Raw genomic sequence first — 22,291 nt, forward strand, 5'->3', positions numbered from 1 at the left:
ATTGTTTGAAATATAAATGGGTGTAACTTATATAAAAAAAACAATACTTATTCTTTAATATAATGCATGTGTTTCTCCACTTTTGCAACTACTAAGAATAAAGCACTGTCTATGAAACATTACAATCCATATTTTTTACCTGAAGCTGGACTGCTTTCAGTTTAAAATATTTTCGGTTATTTGCAGAACTAAGATTTTATGTAACCTACTACCGTGTAAGGAAATGTAACATAAAATAATGCACAGCTCCCAATTTTAAACTTATTTATTTCAGTATTTGTAAAGGAAAAATTCTGCATGCATCTCAGTTGTACTTTTAATAATGTACTTGTTTGTCCAAAACTTATTTTACAAATAGAAAGACGTACTATTATGTATGAGCTGTTTAATAATAAGGAAATGTTGCACAGAACTAGGCTTTATTTATTGGAAAAAAAGAGAATACATAAAGAAACAAACTGACCAACCAAAGGCACTTGTACACCATTTTGTTATTAACAAGTACAGAAATATGAATGCAGTGAGCAGTACATTTAATATATGTTACATGTAATGACAAATCTTTGTCCTTAAATACTGAACTCTCAAAAAAGACCACCCAACTGGTATATTACATTTTAACACTTAACATCTGCACTTCAAAATTGTGACAAACACATTCTTTGAATACACAAAAAGAACTTAAAACACTAAACTTTGCTTAAAAGGATATGTCAATCACAATGTACATAATGTAGTGTATTTACTCTAATTCTGTTAATGTTCATCAGCGGCTTCTATGAAATGAAAAAAATTTACCCCAGTATTCTGATCGCATGGAGTAAATGTTGCTATCACAAAATGCTGCACTATCTAGTGAGTTTGAATACTGTTTGGATGAGCTATTAGATTACCCATTCCTCTTAATTTTAACCAAAATAACAGATCATAACAAAAAACATGCATCCCTATACTTCTATAAAAAATAGGTTATATATGTATATAATGTTCTCTCCAGTATTTTTAATTACAAAAAGTGTAATTATATACATTAGTGATATTATTGGCTTATTTGGTGTGGTAAGTTTATTTTATGCACTTCATGTTATATTAGGTAATACATTTCAAAAGTAATAACTTGATTTTCAAATCAGCATTGTTAAATACCTTAAGGATATAATTTTTTGTTCACTTTCTTTGAAAATATTCTTTTTGGGTTCTAAAAAGAAATTTCTATTACACTCACTTTTAATTTTTAACTACATTGTGTCAAATTACAGGGAGAAATATACTGTGTGTAGTGTGACATTTTTTTTACTGCTATAATAAACCCTAAACATCCTTATAGGCACTGAAAAGTAAAACATGAAGATGAACACATTCCTTAACTGTTTTTTTGGATTCAAATTTTGAGCCTTAATTCATATGCTAATCAACCTGTTAACACATGACAGGCAATTTTACAAGAGGAATGTCCTATTACAAACTGGAATAATAAGTTACTTCATTATCATATTGTGATTAAATAAACAGGTGTTAAAGGAAAAGCCCAATTGTTTTTTAATCTATTGTAGTAGGTTCAGTTAGCTGGGAAAAATATCTGGAAGATTCCTCCCTTTCCACCATTCTTTTAAAAAAACAATATTAGGAAAAAAAATCACAAACATATTTAAAACCAAACAAAAATATTTATTGCACACACTGCACCACTTTGTAATATTGAAAATAATTCTAAAGATAAGGTAATGATTTTTATTGACTAACATCAACTTTGATCTTTAAACAGGATTACTGTAATTTGATTCAACATTTAGACACATCTCCAATTTTGATGTCATTTAAAAGCATCGCTTCAGCCCAAGTATAGAGATTTAATACAAATGCTGTTCCAAACTAACACATCAAATTATGTACAGAAGTAATTACCTCTGGAAGCTGCATGTATCTATTACAGTTCTCAACACCATGACTTGCTTTCAAACATTAAAATATATTTAAACATAAAAAAACGTGCATATTGTTCAATCAATGCAATATCTTTCTAAGTATAAAATTGTCAACTATTGCATACTGCATCAAAACTAAATACATGAATATTTGACTAAGTATTTTCTAGATAAGGTTGGTTACTAGAAGAGAAATGAGCACCTAAGTTTAAATAGTGCACTTGGGGTTTTCCATAAAACCTTTTCAGGCACTCTGGTAATAGAGTGGTAGCTGATTTATTTATAAGAGTGGGGGGAGTCCACAATCCTTCGTTCTTACGTCAGTGAGCTTAGAGTTTTTTTTTCAAAAAACAAACTTTGACTCAACAAGGAATATGAGCATTTTTATTTGAATATTTTAACACTGAATATTTCTATTTTGAATCAAATTCTAGGGCATAACTACTTAATTTCAAAACATGCATGATACAGTGACTGACAAATCTTACCAAAGTTTTTACAAGTGACATAAAGCCCATGTTATCAAAGAATGAATTTATAATCCAGGCAGAATGAAATGGTAATGAATAGTGTAAAAATTAAACACCTCCATATTTATGTTAACTTATATCCTTAGAGCTACAAATTTGATTGACATAGCCAAAAACAGTAAAAGATTTTAACATATGAAGTTACGACAGTCTGGACTGAATCTCCCTACAAAATCTTGAAACTATTAAATTATGTGTGCAATGCATACGTTGTGATGAAGGGAAGTACAAACTGTTGCTTTTGGTTTTCAGTGATTTACTTTGTGCTAGCATATTTCTTCTGGCATAATATGATATAAAAATATTTAGTGATCTTTGTCTTTGGTATGAAAATATATTATGACATCCTATGTGATGTTTGATATATCCTACAACCAAATATGGATGACCAATCAGAGTTTAGGTAGCTCTGAAACACTTGGGGGTGCATGGTTTAACTGACAGATCTGAACAATAGAATGCACAAAGCAAGAATATGTTTACATTAAAAAGGTTGTCCTATCTCTCAAATTTAGTGATAGTTTTACAACTGAAACACACTCCATTATTAATTTAATTAAATTATACCAACCTCATTAATTTTCTACTTAGTCTTCTAGTATTACTATGTCAAGCAAAGGCAACTCAAACTGAATTACACGTAATAAGCAATGGGTGAAAGAAAGTTGCTACTTAAGTGACACTAACATTCAATCAATATAGAGTACAGATTATTTTTCCCATTACAATTTGATTTATAAATTGCTGTTAATGAAATATCACTAGAAAAATCAGATTTCCTCATTAAATGGAGAAACTATCCTATACTTGTACTTTACGACTACTAGCATAGGTCATTGTAAACACTACTTTGTGACCAGTAAAATAGAGAAGTAACAATTGCACAAAATACATCTGTACATAATGTTGAAAAACAACTTTCCTGCATAACATACACATAAACTATGTTGTTACAAATAGACTATTATATAATATAATATATATATATATATATTTATGTTCTAAAGAAATTCCTGAATTTATATAAGAATAGTATCTGAAAAAAGAATGAAACACTTAAAATTTCAATACATAAGTTTGTGTCATATAATTAACCTTTGTATAAAATGTTCTAGAACCACAATACTGATATCATTTGACACATTCCAATAATTTCTTTCTAATATACTAAATGAAGTAACCAAACACTGTTGAGAGAAGCTAAAACAATCAATTTCCAAACTGTCTTCAAAAATCATATAGGAAACAAAGAAAAAATTTGTAGCATAACACAAAGGACAGATGAACATCCATATCATTTAAAAAGTTTAAACAATATACTTGTGCCATGAGGTAAAAGTGTGTGCTAATATTAAAAGAAATTTCTTCAGTTCATTTTCCAGTTGATTTAAAGAATATATAAGTATAGGAATGCAGATATAGCAATAAATACACATACATGTTGTAAATGTACTATTCACACTAGATATAAGTGTGAAAAATATTTTTGTGGATGATGTACAACTTAAGAAACGTGATCCATTATTGGAATGTTAAAGAATACTTAAAAACTGCAAACAACCTTCAAAGAACTTGTGTAAAATTTAATGAAAGCAGAACCTTATCATACTACAAGCAGACATTTCATCTAGCAAAATAATATTTCTATCATTTTATGTGGGATATTTAGACACTACTAATAATGCAACATAAATATACTGATTCACTGTCCTGTTTTGATCAAATACACAAGAAGGATGCTTAAAGTTTGGTCCCATAAAATACCAGTTTGGATACTAAGTTTCAGAATCTCTTACCAGTGAAATCATTTCAGTTCTTGAATTCAGTGTCAACAGAGACTGATCATATATCAGAAGTTGTCCAAATTTACTTTACTGTATTAACCCTAAAAAAAATAATTAAAATCTTACTACACCCTTCATTTCTTTCATGACTAATTTAAAGGTTATAAAATAAAAAAGCATTGAATATTATATATATGGAAGAACACTGGATTTGCATATTAATCCTTTTGGCAAAAAATGAAATGACAAAAATATTTACAATATTAAAAACAAGAGCAGAAGTTTTATTCATATACAGTCTGAAAATAATAGCAGAAAGAAAATATTACTAAACACAGATACTGGAAACACTAGCTAAAAACAGCCTGGTCAATAAGTAGTTATCCTTAATAATTACTTAAATGTGGGAAAAAAATATTTTCATGCAAAGAAATAAGACTAACCATTCGGAAAAGAAGTTGTAAATTTTCTCAAATCTGTTTTGTAGGCTTACTTTAAAAACATACTGAGACAAGTTTCTAATACATAGAACTATTTCAGAAACCAAATAGTTCAAGAATAAAACTGGTTTTAATGCTATAAAAAATACCAATATTGGAAATAAGCTGATACAAATTTTTCCAAACAGTAAAACTAAAGCACACTAAGTTTCACATTGCACTTTTGTCAAACTTCGATGTAACAAATAAAAAACTTCGTATCTATACATTTACTCCTTGGTTAAAAGATTTTTTTTAATACTTAATCCAATCAATTTAGGAACAAACTTAAAAAAAGCAGTAACAACACTATGAGGTTGAGAAAGATCTTTGGATATTTAGTATAAACTTACAAGTGCTTCAAAAACACTCATATTTAATTATCAAGTATTTAACATTCAGCAACAATAAGAAATATAAATTTGAAGGCTTATGTTTCACTTAAAATCCTCTTGGATTCCTGACAGAGCATCACCTGCAGCCTTTGTTTTCTGAAATTTTCCAGACTGAACAAAACCTTCCAGGTGACTTACAGCCAACCTCCAGTGAGCTTATGGAAAAGGTCTTCATTAAGCATTTGATTCTGATCTTTTGACCTCATGGACAGGAATATGTAACCACCAATAAATTCATGTACCACCTTGCAGTGTGCACTCAAACAACTAAATACAATTTCCTCTTCTTCAAACTGTACCATCATTTCTCGAGTATTCCAGTTAACATTCCAAGCTTTCATGGTGTTAAATCTCCAAGTTTTGATGAGATCTCCTGAGTGAAACTCCATTCGCATCAGTCTGTTGTATGCTATTCCCAACAATTCCTAAATAAAACCACAAAAATATATCCTTGGAAATTTCTACCACAAATTTAATTGTTTAAAACCAGTTAATAGATTACTTATCCCAGTCAACTATTGTTTCCAACAATTCTTACATTACTTGTAAGAAGAGCTAGGATTAATGGTATTTGCAAATTGATTAATAAACACCCCATTAAATGATTACAAGATATTTATCAATTACTACAAGGTCCCTCAAAACAATATAGTACAAGTCAAAAATAAACAAAAACAGCCAGCAATTCAAAAAGAAAAGAAAAAGTTGGCAGTAGGTGCTACCAAACACTTGTATTCTCTCTAGCCAGAAACTTAGAAAGAAAAAATCGTGGTGATACCAGCCAGTTGTCTTCCCTTTTGTCAACAGCTCAAAATTAGTTAAAGTAAAAGACAGCATCAGTAGCTTTGCTATAAAATAAGCAAAGTTTGGCAGCAATGAGAACCGAACGAATGTGACACCCTCAAATCATGAAACCCCTCCCCAAATCACAAAAACTTAACAAAGAAATAAACTTAAAGTACAATAAAAACAACTCTTAAAGCTAAAATTGAACAGAGCACAGACATCCCATTATGTTGTTTTGTGCTTAAACCAAACAAAATAGCACTATTCTATTCTAACATAAATAGTTGGAATAATCAAAAACGGTAATAACTAAAAACTCTAATTGATATTAGTTGATTTGTTTTTTATGACAATAAATTTAGTCATAATTTCTATTAATTAATTACTAGAATAAATAAAAATAGTAATAACCAGAAACACTAATTTTGTTACTTGATTTAATCATAAGTTTGATTACATAATTAGTTTATGTAGCACTGACTGATATAGTTATTGCTTATCTACTTTTAATGGTTAAATATTATTTCAAATAATTCCTATAATACCTTTAGAGATTGAAGACTACTTCCAACAATTTGTATAATAAAGAATAATTCAAAATGTTTTCACAATGCTTAAAAAAAATTAATAAATCCAACAATTCTTACATGTCATCTGAAAATTACTTCCTTCAAATTATACAATATTCACAGATGAAATAATTCTTCTAACAATTCACACAATGTTTATAAAGGAAAAAAAAAATTATATCCAATAATTTCTACAATATTTTTAAAGGCTAATATAAATTTCAACAATACTTGCCAGGATAATTATTACTTGCAACATTTCCTGTGATATTGGGAAGAAAAAATATTTTGAGCAATTCCTAGGATACTTAAAAAGGTTACTTCCAACAACTCCTAGAATATTTATAAAGACTAAATAATACTTTGATATGAAGAAAAACTATTAATTTTCTATTTTTGTATATTAATGTCATGTTATTAGAAATTTGTCAGCTATTCTGATTTGAGATATTTTCAAAATTGTCTGCCAAGTCAATTTCAGAGTTGGCACAGATGGAAATAATTTAATACAAAAGTGAATCACTAATAAGGCATAATTAATGGTAAAAAGAAAATAAGTTCAAGTAACCTATTATTGGTCAGTTAGAAAAGTATTTGCTTTGTATTCCAGCAAACAGTGTATCATTAGAGCATGTGTCCTCAACAGCTGGTGACACTTCATCAGCAAAGAAGGTAAACTTAAAGGAGAAAAATGTGAACACTCAGATATTGTTAACAAATAAGATGAACCCAAATCTTATGGGGAACATTCACTGCAATTAATACCTGACAGATAGTCAGTAGTAAGATAGACTGAAACAGTTATGAATTAACTGATTTTACAATCAATTTGTAGTACTTTATGTTTGCTTGTTTGTAGTTAAACAAAAAGCTACACGTACGGCTATCCGTGCCCTGCTCATCAGGGGTATTAAAACCCAGTTTCCTGCAGTGTAAACCCAGAGGTATACTGCAGTGCCACTGGGGAATTTTATATTTGTGAACTGACAGAACTGCATAAGATGGCATGGGCATGTACTTTGAATTCTTAAATTAAAAGTTGAGAAATGTTTCAAAACCACAGTATGTTTAATTCCAGTTACTTCAAGGTATTAAGCTTATTATTTATATTACAACAATTTATTATATTTGATAAATCAATTTGTAATATCTTAATTTTTCTTTCTTTATTATACATCTCTTTCATGGCTTACAGCACATATCACTTTCTCAGTAAAATCAAGTACACTGTCAATAGTTGCATATAACCTGTTTTATGCTTTTGCCTTACCTAAAAAGTATACTGAGGTATACTGTGGTACATACTGCAGTACTTGTTAAAAAAAACACAGCATACTGGGATATTTATTTTGTGATACTCAGTTCTAGTTTTCACGTAACACGTAGCCAACAAGTTTGCTCTTGTCCTACATTTATTTTTTTGTCCTTCTCTTAATCTAACAACTGATCTCTCTGTTGCATTTTGTGCAAGAGTTTCTTCCAATGGTAGGTCGTGATATCTTGAGGTTACAAACTTCCTTATTTTCAAATTGGACTAAGCAGTCACATAAGTAGTACCAGTTAATCTGGGTAATTGTTTTAATCAAGCAGTGTCAGGTGTACTCAGTCTAAAACAACTTCAGAAAGAGAACAATTTTTAGATCTAGCTCTCGTGTTAAAGTAGCCATCCAATATCCATAAATAATGGTTTATGAATAATAAACACTGTTTATTGTACAACAATATGCAATCTATTTATATCCCCTTTCCCACAAACTCAGTTACTATGCAGACCTATCTTGTTATTCTATGTTCAATTAGCTAGTTATTTTGTTAATTTTTGAATGTCAAGCAAAGCTATCTACATGAGGGCTATGCTTGCTGTTCCTAATTTAGCTACTCTTTTATAAACAAATAGTGGGATTGACCATCACATTCCAACACCCCCACAGATGAAAAGGCAAGCATGTTTGATGTGACAGGGATCTGGGCCTAAAACCCTCAGATTATGAGTCGAGCTTCCTAACCATGACAGGTCACTTCAATTGGTTTCACTTGAAAATTCCACAATACTTGCAACAATTTCTACAATACGTAAAATGACTAAAGTTTACTTCAGATAATTCCTACAATATTTGTAAACATCAAGCAATACTTTCAGGAATAACTACAATCTTCTTACTATGATGGAGGCAGCATGTACATACCGACTAAAAACAAAATATCATGTGGCGCCATCTATTACATAACACCACAAACACAATACATAAAAACTTTTTGCATTTTGGGTATTCAAGATTTTGACATAAAAATAATTACAGTATGTGCAACAACCATTTCTTTATCTCAGAATACAACTTTAAATAAAATTACTACAAAAACACAAAATTCACTAGGACTGTAAGTAAAGGTTTTATTATGTCTTTATTGATGTAATTCGTAAATATAATATTAAAAAAAATAAAATTATTAAAAATATATTCTATTTTTTCAATAAAAGTTACCATTTTTAACAAGAAAATGCATTGCAGTTTATATCAGTACAATCTAAACACTTTTCCTATGAACTACTTCCCAGAAAAACACATTTTTAGGAAATGTTCACTTTTGCTAAATGTTTTTCAATGAAGCATGAATATTATTAGTAATTACTAGCACTAGCAACTGTCCATAGAACAGTATTTCCACCAGTACTTATAAAGCTTAAAAAGATTCTTTCAAAGAAAGAACTGATCCATATCCCGATTGCTTATTGATATGTATACTAACGTGCTTCACAATCACAAAAACCATAATGGCTTTTAAGTCTAACTAGGGCACACACTGCATTTTCAAGATCAAATTATGATTTAAGCACAGAAAAATTAGTGCAAAAATAAAGTGAATATATAAAACTTTTAGAAATGTAAAGTTTCGTTTAACTTTTCTTATTAAACATGAAATTATAGACAAATACTATTCAAAATACAGTGTGTTCAGAAGTTTTGCAATGTTACATTGATTAATTTCCCTTAGTTATGTTACAAGTTTAAGAACTTTTTCTTAATGATTGAATCAAAATCCTTGTATCTAAAGAAACCTTGTGAAAGAAATCTCTTTAAAATATTAAAGCCCTGCACTTGTAAGTTGTAAAACACATAATACCATTCTTTGGGCAGTTATAGAAAGAGATAATTAGAAACTTTTAGATGCCTTTACCACTTTTCGAGTAATAAAACAGATAAAAAAGAGCTTACCTCACGTTTGCAACCTGTAAACTTTATAGTAAAAAGAGAAATTCCATATTCAGGTAACGCCTGCCAGGCTTTAATGAAATTCATCTTGGCTTCTACAAGGTTCAATTTACTGACATTGACATGGGCTTGCAAGATCTGAGTGATGATCTGAAATTTAAAATTTAAAAACCACAAATAAGATTAAATGAACTTATATTAAGTACAGAGAAAAAAGTTTCTGAAGAATTCTTGCAGGATAATATAGTCATGGTCAGAAGCTTCAGGGAACATATATTTTATATCATTAATATAGAATCTTTCTGTAACACTAACATCATATCAAAAAAAGAAATTAGTTTGAATTAATAGAATAAATGTTTTTAAATTTTCTTTTATGGGTAAAAATAATTATATGAATACTAATCAATGTTTTTACAATGCAAGTTTTACTTAGACAAATACATTTAAAAATTAAACATAGGAACTTTTAAGTCCTAAATGACACTCATAACGTTTTAAATGTATTTTAATTTCATTCATTTTTTTATATTTTATAAATGGTCACTCTTATTATTTTATGTTTAACTTCATTATCTTTTATTGTACCTGTTTTTCTTTAGATCTCTTTAGAAACCTTGGTGCAACAAAGTCTTCTAAATTAATGTCCACTTGTGAAGGGTTGACAATGGGTGCATCAGCAGGTTGCTGCAATTGCAGAAAATCAAGAATAGATCGAACTTCCATATCATAAGAACTATCTGCCATGGTTTTCCCTTTTGTAGCTAGGCGACAAGCAGCCATCCACTTGGCATACTGTTCCCTCTAAGAACGAGAAATAATGCAACTACATGTGATATTGTTATTTATTAAGTAACATCAGGACTTTCTTAGTAATGTCAGTAAATTCAACTGTTTGTGATACAAAAACAGATTGTTTCTCTCACTCAGATGAGTAATTTGAATACAAGCAGGTCTGAAAGGACAAATTTTACAGCTGTTTTTACAGTAACACATTTCCTGGCATCTAATCCACTAGCTGATCATGCTATCTTAACTAAGAGCTTCTACTATCATCCCATGTATAAATTAATGAGTTTTTCCTCATATTTCTGTACCTGATCTAGTGGTACATCCTTCCTTCTTGACCAGGGGTTTTGATTTTGATCCTATACATAAACTAAAGTACATTTAACACACATCTTTAGAAATGATTTAGTAGTCAATCGTGCACTCTTGACAAGGAACTTCCAACACAACTCCAAATGTAAACCAATGTTTCTTACTTACATCGTTACATCTAATCCAATAATCTACCATGCCCTCCTGAGTAGGAGCTTCTAATCTGATGCCATATCTTCCTTGAGAGATGTTCACATCTGGAGTTACTTCGCAGCCTTTATAAAGATTACAGTATTAATTCTAACGAAAATACCAATTTTGACATTGAAATCAAACTTAAAATGTTTAATATATTTAAAGGTAAATTATGAAGCCTAAGAGTTATTATTATCAAATGTATGCTCATAACAGTAATGAAGACTGTGCATTAAAGAAAACTATATGACAAAAAGAACTATTAAGCATATAGTATTTAATAGAAAACATAACAATTATAATGTAAAACATGCTAACATTCTTCAACCTTGAAACAATAATTTTCCACAGTATTTTACATTATTAGTACTGGAAGTTTTCAGCAAAAGTTCTGGGATATATTTCAAATTACTTATAGACTTTCCAACCAATTATTTCTTAGGATTCCATCCACATTAATATCAACTATATGTGAGGGTTTTCTCAAGACAAAAATCAGGAGTACTAGTACAATAATAGTAATAAACAGTAGGGAAAAGACTGGTGTGTAAATGGATTGGTACACAGATAAAAAGTCATGGAGAGGTTTTTAGGAGTATAATTGTATACAGTGAGATAAAAACACTGGTAGGCAAATACTTGATACTTAGAATGGATGAAATCATGAAAGAAAACCTTTCATTGTTCGTATTATTAGTGACAAATGAATAAAGATTGTTTTTTTTTAATTTCATCATATTACATACGTTAAAGGGTAATTTGTTAGTCTAATTATTACATGGTAATTATATGAACATAAAAAATGTTATTAGTATTTGACTATTTCTGAGTTTGTAATGTGGATAACAGAAGTAACATTGAGAAGCCAAATTGCTAGAAATCACATTTTAAATGTAGATTTCATTACAACAACAAGCTGGCAAAGTATATTTTGAAGACATACTAACTAATAAACTATCAATGTGTGATTTTTAACATTTTCTTTTTTTCTGCTAGTACAATACAAAATAATTATGGAATACATTTACATTGTTGTATATATTCCAAAAACAGTAAAATATTCAAAGTGAACAATAGTTACAAACATTAAAAATTAGGTCAAAATAATACAAAAAAATCAAGAGATAACTGAACAACTTTTAAAGATTTTTCTGGAACAAAATATTTTATAAAAATAATTTGCGTAAGTTTTCAAACTCTCATATGAACCTTGTCTTCCTCTTCTTTGATATTAGAATTTTCAGGACAAAGAAAAGCTTTATTTTAATCTATATTAGCTCTATAATGCTAACATGCAATAGCCTTAAGTAAAATCATTCTTCAACTGTTTACACACCTTTTAGATTAATTTCCATTACTGGTGCACCTTTATCACTCTTGTAAATAGAAATTTTGGTGTCTTTGAATGAAAACTTGTATTTTTTAGGCCTTTTCAGTGTCAATCGCTTAGGTCTAGAACAAAAACACAAAAAACATTAATCATCAATGATTTAAATACACTGGACTCTTAAAATCATATCAATGTATGTACTTAAGTACTTCTGGCATTTGGATGTTTCAAAATATATCTCTAAGTAAAAACCAAAGCTAACATCAATTTACAGTTACTTAATGCTATAATACATAAATGTATTTTGTTTAGATTCTGATGCAAGTTCATGGTCTAAGTGACAGGTATGCTTGTATGTATATTGTTTCAAGTTTTTCATAGCAATTTAAGCAATCATTTCCAGCCGTTTGTTGCTAAAGAAACATCTGAAACCAACTGCTAAAACTATAACTGAATGCTTGTGAATTAAATAAAAACAATGTGGAAAAGGAATCTTAATATACATTCATTGTGTTTTTATTAAACCAAAACTAATTAGACATAATAAAACATGTTTTAATTATTTCATTAATTTGTTTAAATACTTCCATACCTGGTATTAACACAAAATGAATATGGTAAAAATAAAATAACTGTTATGCAGTAAAATTTGTTGAAAATAAACTAAAATACAGAAAACATTTATTATCACTTCCTTTTTAACCTCACATTACTGGTTAAAACACTACTTGTTGAGTATATTATTTCTGTTACACAAATATCAACTTTCTTAGTTGTTAAAGGCATCAAAAACACAATGAATTTCATGAAATACAGCAGCTGCATAGTACCCAAGAACCAGAACCCAGTTTGATGATGAGTGACTTTTTCTCAGGCAAATAGCTAACTCAATTACTATTTTACTCACAGTCCAACAATATTTTTACCACGCCAGTTATCAAATTGACGTTCAGGGACATTATGAACTCATTGTGGTTGTACAGAGTAAGTTGTTTTACAGTTTTTTTATAATTAATTACCTTGGATATAAATTGTTTTTATACAAATTAACATTTCCCTTTCCTGAAAATATACTTAACAGATCCTACATCTTCACACAGACTAGTTATCTTTATTGTGCCTCTGTCCAAAAGGTTTGTACATCACTAAGCTTGAGGCAACTCTGAACTAATTTCATGTGTTTTTATGTGAATTGCATTACTGCATGATGACAATATATGATAAAAACCCTACACCGACAGGAAAGCAACACTTTTCCACGTGAAATAATTCCTTCTATGCATTTACACTCAAGGTTTTTAAATCTCTGATGAAGCAAATAAGAAAATTTCCACCACAAGAATGGACGACAGTTGGTAATGCGTGTGGGTGTCTTTTAAGAAGTGCTTCTTCAGTTAAAGAAAACAATTTCCAAGATGAAAATCCACCTTTTCACACACATTAGCTAGAATCCTGACACTGAGTAGGGATTAGTGAAAAAGTTATCTATGTTAGCACCCTTCAGAAAGCACCTGTTGAATTCCCATGGAAGTGCAACACCTGATGGCAAAGGCTCCATAGGAGTACAACCCTTGGAGATGGCATATTATCTCCTCCAAGACATACTCTTTCTCCATACAGAAAAAGGTGTGTGCATGTTCTCTTATAGCAAACCCACATTGAGATATCTGCCAAGTTCACGAAATGGAAGTGAACCCCTGCTTTTAGCACTGTAAATCCATACACTTACCACTGTACCAGTGGGGACTACAGAAAAAAAGAAGCACAGAAGCTAAACTGGTGGTGCAGGAATAGGGAGAATTATAACATAGCCATGTGAGTACTTGTACACAAGTTGGACAGCCAGTACAAGTAGTACAGTATAGTTGGGACATGTTCAGACTATACCTTGTGCACTCACCTCAACTCTAACATCAGACTCTATGGGACTAAAAAAAGTTGTTGGAGAGGTATATTATAGATTTGTATAGAGTGATTGAATGAATCCTAATATCAGACTATATGAGATTTATATCAGCTGCAGGTGGTCCTGAGCAGAAATTTTGTATCATTTTCTATTATGACTATCTGATGGAACAACATATGCTTATGATGTGTTTGACAAGTGTACATTTTCTCTAGTTGTATCTTGAAGAATGTGGAGTTAAACAAGTTTTGAACCATTGTGTGTCATTTTTCAATTTTCAGTAAGTTTGCATTAACATTCATGCATACAGTAGAAACAAAAGCCCTGGATACAAACAAGAAAAAACAACAGATTTAATTCTAGATGTATGGTACAGATACATCAATGACATATTATTTTGTTGTATGGAATCATGGAAAAAGCAACACTACAGCAGCTTTACTATTTCCTAAACATCTTACACAATCAGTCAAATTCACACTAACACTATCCAACATGGAAGGATACTTAACATTCTTAGATGTAACCTTAAGAACCTAAAACAAAGACAGAGTTCTGTGGTTAACAAGAAATATAAGATGGTGATATTTCTCCATTACAAATCACACCACCCAGACCAAGCCAGATGGGGAACAATAATAGAAAAAATTAATGAGAATGAACTGTTCATGCCAAATGCCATTGAAACAGCACAAAGACTTCAAAACACTACTATTATAAAACAGATACCCCAAATATTACATCATCATTTAAGTCACAAAAAACAACACAGCAACAAACACTAAAACAAAAAAGGCATACAAAAATGTCCATAATGAGCATTCTTTTCTTAAACTACAATTATAACCAAAATTTTTAAAATCATTAAATAAACTCAACTGACAGCCAACATAATGAATATGAAATCAAACACTGAAATGAATATTAATTTACTTTTCATATTCACAAACAAAATAGAAACAAATGTAAAACTTTTATGAGACAAGTCTCAGGCATGACAACTGACAATGAATGTTTTAACACAAAATGACTAACTTGTGTTCTCTGAAAGTGAGCAGTTACAGTGGAGAGAGGATAATGTCTTACTTGATGATTATCTGTAGTTCATCTGTAAGTTCTGGTACATGTGTTATATCTTTGCCTTTAGTATTTACTGCAGATCCTTCAAGAGAAATCTGGAGATCTGTTAAGGCAGCATCAATATCATCTTCCTCTTTCTCATATTCAGGCTGTGGAAGTTTGGCTTGTAAGCTGACTTGGAACTAACAAAATATGCACCACAGGAAAAAATGAAATCATATTAACATGAAGTTGATTAAACAGTGACATAACCATTCATTTACACTCTAACCTAGGACTATAGTATGAGAACAACAATTCAAGGATTTTCCAATCAATATGGGAAATTGGTAAGTATGAATTATTTGGCAGCAAATTTAAATTTCTGCCACTAGGTACATTCAAACAAATTGTGTATTTGGCATCCAAAGTTAAAATGACTTTAAAATGACTCATTTAAATTCTTATGTACTATTCATTACTATAATTGAGGTATTTTTTTCATCAAACATAATTTTTATCAAATTCATAAGAAAAATATAAAATTGTAAAAATAAACTAAATGCTAATACTTAAACAAAATATACTTATTATTATATATTGTCTGAGTAGTGGTCTTTTTGTGTATGTGTAGCTCTACTTCAAAACTTCATCTCTGGCTCAAAACTTCACCTTTGATGGTTTGGCTTGTTTGGTTTTGTTTTGGAATTTTGCGCAAAGCTACACGAAGGCTACCTGCACTAACCGTCCCCAATTTAGCAGTGTAAGGCTAAAGGGAAGGCAGCTAGTCATCACTACCCAATATCAACTTTTGGTCTACTCTTTTACCAACAAATAGTGGGATTGACTGTCACATTATAACACCTCCATGGCTTAAAGGGCAAATATGTTTGGTGTGATGGGGATTTGAACCCACAACCGTCAGATTACAAGTCGAATGCCTTAACCCATCTGGCCATGCATGGCCATTCACCTTTGATGATTGTGTTGTTTATTTCTTCTAGATCTTATTCAAACATTTCTCTAGAAATGTCAAACTTTACCTGTAAGGCTGCAAACATCATCATTTCTTCTTCAGTACAGTCAATTTCTTCTGTTAGGATTGACCATCTTGCTTGTTGGTATATTTGGTTTATTCTCACTGCATCATACTACAAAATATGGTAAAAAAAATCAATTTAATGGATTCTAAACCATTTTTTACAATTTTAACATGACAGATAGATCTATTATACAAATGTGCAAATATTTATTGTTTTATACAAGCTAACTTGAATATCTTGAAATAACTGGACTTCTTCAGTTCACATTACATTTAATGTCTTAAATGTATTACTCTCCAGTAATCCACTACTAAGATAATGTTTGCTATAAGAACAAGTGAAAAAAAACACTTTAAAGCAGTGTAATCCTTGTTTATATTCACAAAACTTCACACCCAAGTGCAGAAGTAGAAACAATTTTTAGTACCAAAGGTGTTGAGTTTTTAAATGTTGATTGTAAAGATAAATATTAAATCAAACATAAAACTATCAATATCATAAAAGGCTAATAAGCAGACAATCTGTATCTTACACTGTTTAACCAATCATCGCAATACAAGACTAGTAACCAAAGCTGTACAATGAGCTGTCTATGGTATTTCCACCATTACAATTCTACATAAAATACTACTGTGCTACTGGGGAGCAATAAGCAGTCTGTCTATATCCAAGACTATAAACCAATCAACAAAACAAAACAAAACTAATAAATACATTGTAAAAAATGAACATAATACCATTTCTCATGTCAATAATTTTTAAAATTCATGAGTCTAGCCTACTTGAAATAGGTATTTCCCAAGTCAGTGAGAAAACATGCATCTTCTCTAAAGACAAACACTCCATTTCTCACTGACATTTAGCAAAAAAAAAGACACATATGAAAGTTAAATGAAAATGAAGAAAACAGAGCATAATACTGATAAATATCCAACACACACACAAATAAAATGGTACTTTTTTATTCTTTACTTATTAAATACTAGACTTAACATTAAGAGTGAGATCTCAACCCTAAGATAGACTTAGAATGGAAGACTGATGTTGACACTGACAGGGAAAATTAATAAACAAAATACCAAAGAATTGTGAACTACCTTTCATTTAATTTCAACTACTTGTTACTTCTTAAATGGTTTACAGAAAGTTATAAACACTAGTGACTCATATTAGAATGTAACAGACACTTGAGAATGAACATAAAGCCTCAAGATATTAATAACTAATGTTCAGGTAATATTAGGCAGAAGCATATTAAGCCTAAATAAAACTGTTATAAATACAAATTTACAGTAGCATAAAAAGTAAAATAAAATTTGGGTAGTCAATTGGATACCCATTTTTGCAATTCTATAGAATTATTGTTAAAAAAAAAGCTAATTTTTTTCTGATTTCATAAACATGTGAAAAGAAATTACTCCTTGTTCTGGAATTTATAATGTCAAGAAAACAAATTTCAATATATCAATTTAAGATGGAAATATAAAACCACATAACACTTTTTCTGCAAACTACAGAATGTGCATGATATATGCTCACTGACACGAGAAGTGCAAGTAGCAGGTGTGGCTTATTTAGACACTAATCTAATCAGCTGAAACTTCAGTCTTACTGTTCCCATTTCCTAATGATTAGCCTAGGTTGGCCAAGCAGGACAGTGAAATAGGAATTAAAAACAGTCTTGTTAACTACAATTATGGTAACCTACAATAACCAAAATATTGTAATATAATTGAACAAATTATGAAAAATGTTTGATAACAACAACAGATTAATAATTAGCAGGCATCACATACTGTATATGTGATCATCTGAGCCATGACAACTGCAAACATTGAATTAACTCCTAATGTTACAAGCTCTGAAGCTTACCAGTGAGCCTGTATGGGGTGAGGGATGCTTTGGTAACTCAAAAACATGTAAAGTATTCATTTGAGGACATTACATTCTTTGTAAAAGTTGCATTGCCATGAGTTAAATTCAATGGATAAAAAACCAATTGTTGGATATAAAAGCGTGTTTAGTGTAAATAGTAATAGTTTATTTTGTGAATTAATATTTCAAAACTGTTTAGTTTTTCATAATGAAATAAAAGCATTTATTTTAAAGGTGATCTTTATGACAAGTTTGGTAATGTAACTCAAAGTTATATGTTGTATTTTCAATTCATTGATTCTGAGGTTATAGAAACTTATAGAAGCCTCAGTGACAAATATATATATAGCAGTGACCTAACAGGCTATAGAGGAGGAAAGGTAAAGTCAAGTGAAAGAGAAATTCAGCCAGAGAAAAGTTAGAAAATGTGTAGTCAGTCACTGTTGAAGTAACTAGCCTTAAAAATAGATATGTCAAAGTAATATTTACAGTTTGATAGAGACAAGAGGAATAAACTGTCATGTAAGAGGGTATTCTAAACTAACTGAACCAACCTGTGAAAAATCTGATAGAAAGAAGACAATTACAGATAGTTTGGGATGAAACTGTGGTAACCCACAGGGCAACATAATTGAATTATTCACCAATACTATTGTGATAAAAGTAGATAAAAATAGTTTGGCCTCTAAACTGGCTTCTAAAGCAATTGAATTAGCCTAAGTGGACTTTTTACAAGAAGAGAACTGTATAATGTTTAAGATACAACTGTGATTTCCATAGTGCAAAGAAATTTTATATATGTTTATCTTGTTTTGATGATATTTTAAAACAAATGCAATGTGTGCTGTCTGTTTATTGTTTGAATTTATTGCCAACAAGTCACAGACACCTCCTGCAGAAGAATAATCCTTAATACCTACTCATACATATACTTAAAGTTCTGATGGTAAATGTTTCTACCAAAAAAACAAAGGACTATAAATATTATCAGGAAAGCTTTAGCATGGAAGTGATTCATACCATCACAAACTGGTACCTGATTGCAACTCACAGAGATCAAGCTTACAAAACCATACGGATAATACAGTCTGCAAAATTGTTTATTATTTTTAAAAACAAGAAATTTAATATCCATGCAATTCCTAGGGAACTTATTTTATTTCAAAACCTTTGTTTATAATAACTGTCAAATTCTGAAATAATGACCTTACACAGAAGGTATCAGAAGGAGCAAGTGCTAAATGCATGTATCACTGAAATGATAAACTATTAGGATGTTATAAAAGGTCCCAAGTGGATCAGTGGTGAATTTATGGATGTAGAATGCTAAAATCCAGAAAGTTAATTTAAAGTAAGTTATAAATCAGCCAATCTTCCACATAAAAGCTCACTTTAGATCTTATAATACTTGCCTTCATCTTCCTGAAGTTGATTCATGTAAAACTGATAACTTTTTACAATCATTTTCCACTACAATATAAAACAGTGTTGTGATATGCTCAAGAGACTCCAATGCTTTTAACAAATTACATGATGCAATTATGCACACAGTCGTACCAGTTTTGATACAGTTTGTCTAAGCTTTAAAAATTTATGAAAAAACACTTATACCATTACAGCATCAGTCACCACTTTAAAACAGACTCAATAACAAGCCTAAACTGTTTTATAATATCTGAACTTTTCTAAAGACTACACATGATTTTGCATTAAACCAGAACTACTGCTATAAAGTTCAAACAACCCTTTGCAGATTTAATATTACTTGATTCGGTTTTTGATATGCATCATTTGAACAAATGCTAGTACAACTCATGATCATTTGATTCCAGTCTTGTTTACTACTTATGATTTTGCTGCACCAAAATTTATAGGTTAAAACATTAAGATTTTTAAAATACAATAGTAATAATAATAATCAAGACACTTATTAATAAACTAAATAAATTATTCAAAGTTCACACTGTTCAACTGCATTTCAAAATGTCACTTAAAAGTCAATGATTATGTGTGAAAGTACAAGTTATCACCACTTGATTAATTAATACTTCTGTATATCTTGTTTAATTGAGATAAAGCAAATTATAATTCCCTTTAGAGATTTCATACACAGAATATCCCTAATATAAAGGTTACAATATTTTTATTACATATCTGAAAAATCATAAAATAAAAAAGATCCTCTGCATTAAACTATATAGAAATACTTTTATCACACCTTTGGGTTAAGGTCATAAAAACAGTAGTACTTGTACTTCAAGTAGAGAGTATCACCTTCCATAACACCTTGCTCATATAATGACAGAGAGGAATCTAGCCACCTAAAAATTTAAATACATACAGTAATCAAAGCATCATTTCTTGTTCTCACTTTAAAAATATTATCAAGCATTGGATGGTCATAAAACATATACTGATTTTTATTCAAAAATGTATAACAAGTAAAATACACACTAAAAATATCTGATGTTGCTGGATGCTTGTGTGTGAAACCATATTATACTAATATAACAGCAGGTTGACAAACAATGACTTATAAGGATAACAAAATATATCATTTGGAATGAATGTACTATATATTTAAACAGAATACTGATCTGTCTGAAGGAGATACACCAATGTTCTCTTCAAATATGTATATGTTCTCATCATAAAATTTTTTTCATTATAAGTCAGACTGTTAAGTTAGTAATGTTAATATATTTTATACAACATTTTAAAAGTAACAAAAATATGACTTTAAAAATCATTGTGTACTTTTCTTATGCAGTGATTTATGAATAAAACACTTGTGATCAGTTTGTTATACAGAAGTGTCTTTAGTATTAAACAAAGTTATTCTTTATATATTTAAAAATGGCTGGTATGGGTAGAGGAAGCACTAGTAGAGGAGTGTACAACATTTCAACCTTCTTTGGTCATCGCTAGGTTTACAAAACCTGAAACCTGATGATGACCAAAGAAGGTCGAAACGTTGTTTGCTCCTCCACTAGTGCTTTCTATACCCATACCAGCTGTTTTAAAATATATAATTTTCTCTAAAAGTGGGTTTTCTTGTCATCACAGATTAAGTTATTCTTTGGTTGTGATCTACATTTTTAGGTTACTCACATCTGAAACTATTAAGTTATATAAACTTAGGTTAGGTTTAACGTTTTAATAATTTTTGGGGTTAACCTTACCCTGCATTCAACCTGACTTTATCAACCAGAGTCTTAGGTCGAAATAATGAACTTTTAGCTTCTTCAGAAGGTGTACTAGGGCTCTGATACAGCACAAAGTCTTGACTTGATGAACTTATGTCACTTTGAAAACTGACTGAGCCATTAAAGGACGGACTTCCCAAAGGACCACGGGGAGAGTTGCTCCACATTGGCTGCATAATAGATCAACAATCCTTTAGTACATGTCCCCATACATCACAGACTAAGAAAAAGGTAAAGTAAAATTCTGAAGCTATAGTAGACACAAGCCAGTACCAATTTTACATGAAAAATGAATTAACACAGTATACAGTGTGCATTGAGTAGTGCAGTTATACATAAACATTGCATTAACATATTCATTCAACAGTAACATAATCATCGAACAGCACTGTAAATTGTAGTTTCGATGTATTACTCTCCAATGATTATGTGAAATAAAAGAAACATTCAAGGACTATTTTAAGATTGTTGAAATTTTTCATATGACCTTAAATACTAAATTTCCAATGATGAATAAATATTTTCACCAAACAGATAACTCTGTCTAAAATATCATGCTAGATTCTGCCATGAATTTAAGTTCATTTACTACTACTGATGTTTTTATGTAGTTATTTTCTGTATGCTGCTTATTTCAATGAATTAAATTTAAGCTAGTTAATTTGTTAATTCTCTGTTTGAAATAAAATTGCATAAATTCTAGACCTCACTCAGAAAATAAATGAATAGCTGCTTGCATTTAAAACAATGCACATCCTTTATTACCAAATGTAGTTTCAACATAACAGTTAATTAAATCAATTTAGGATAAAATTCATGTTGACCAAATATTTGACAAACTTACTTTTGTATTCTGTATTAAATAAAATGATCATTTCTACAATTTAAATGAGTAA

The 22,291-nt window shown here is 30.0% G+C and overlaps 1 protein-coding gene across 3 annotated transcripts in view; it reads right to left on the minus strand.

Annotated features, from left to right (window-relative positions):
- Window positions 1-402: 402 nt before the first annotated feature.
- LOC143226128 (unc-112-related protein-like) overlaps window positions 403-22,291 on the minus strand; it is a 51,516-nt gene continuing 29,627 nt past the window's right edge. For all 3 annotated transcript variants that reach the window (XM_076456681.1, XM_076456683.1, XM_076456682.1), the window contains exons 5-13: window positions 21,372-21,565; window positions 20,408-20,510; window positions 16,315-16,422; window positions 15,299-15,474; window positions 12,313-12,428; window positions 10,950-11,056; window positions 10,269-10,484; window positions 9,684-9,830; window positions 403-5,538 (exon numbers count right to left, since the gene is read on the minus strand). In XM_076456681.1, the coding sequence (XP_076312796.1) occupies window positions 5,248-5,538; window positions 9,684-9,830; window positions 10,269-10,484; window positions 10,950-11,056; window positions 12,313-12,428; window positions 15,299-15,474; window positions 16,315-16,422; window positions 20,408-20,510; window positions 21,372-21,565 (1,458 nt within the window). In that variant the 3' untranslated portion in view covers window positions 403-5,247. The remainder of the gene's footprint in view (window positions 5,539-9,683; window positions 9,831-10,268; window positions 10,485-10,949; window positions 11,057-12,312; window positions 12,429-15,298; window positions 15,475-16,314; window positions 16,423-20,407; window positions 20,511-21,371; window positions 21,566-22,291) is intronic.

Source organism: Tachypleus tridentatus, chromosome 9 (assembly GCF_004210375.1).
Source record: "Tachypleus tridentatus isolate NWPU-2018 chromosome 9, ASM421037v1, whole genome shotgun sequence".
NCBI lineage: Eukaryota > Metazoa > Arthropoda > Merostomata > Xiphosura > Limulidae > Tachypleus > Tachypleus tridentatus.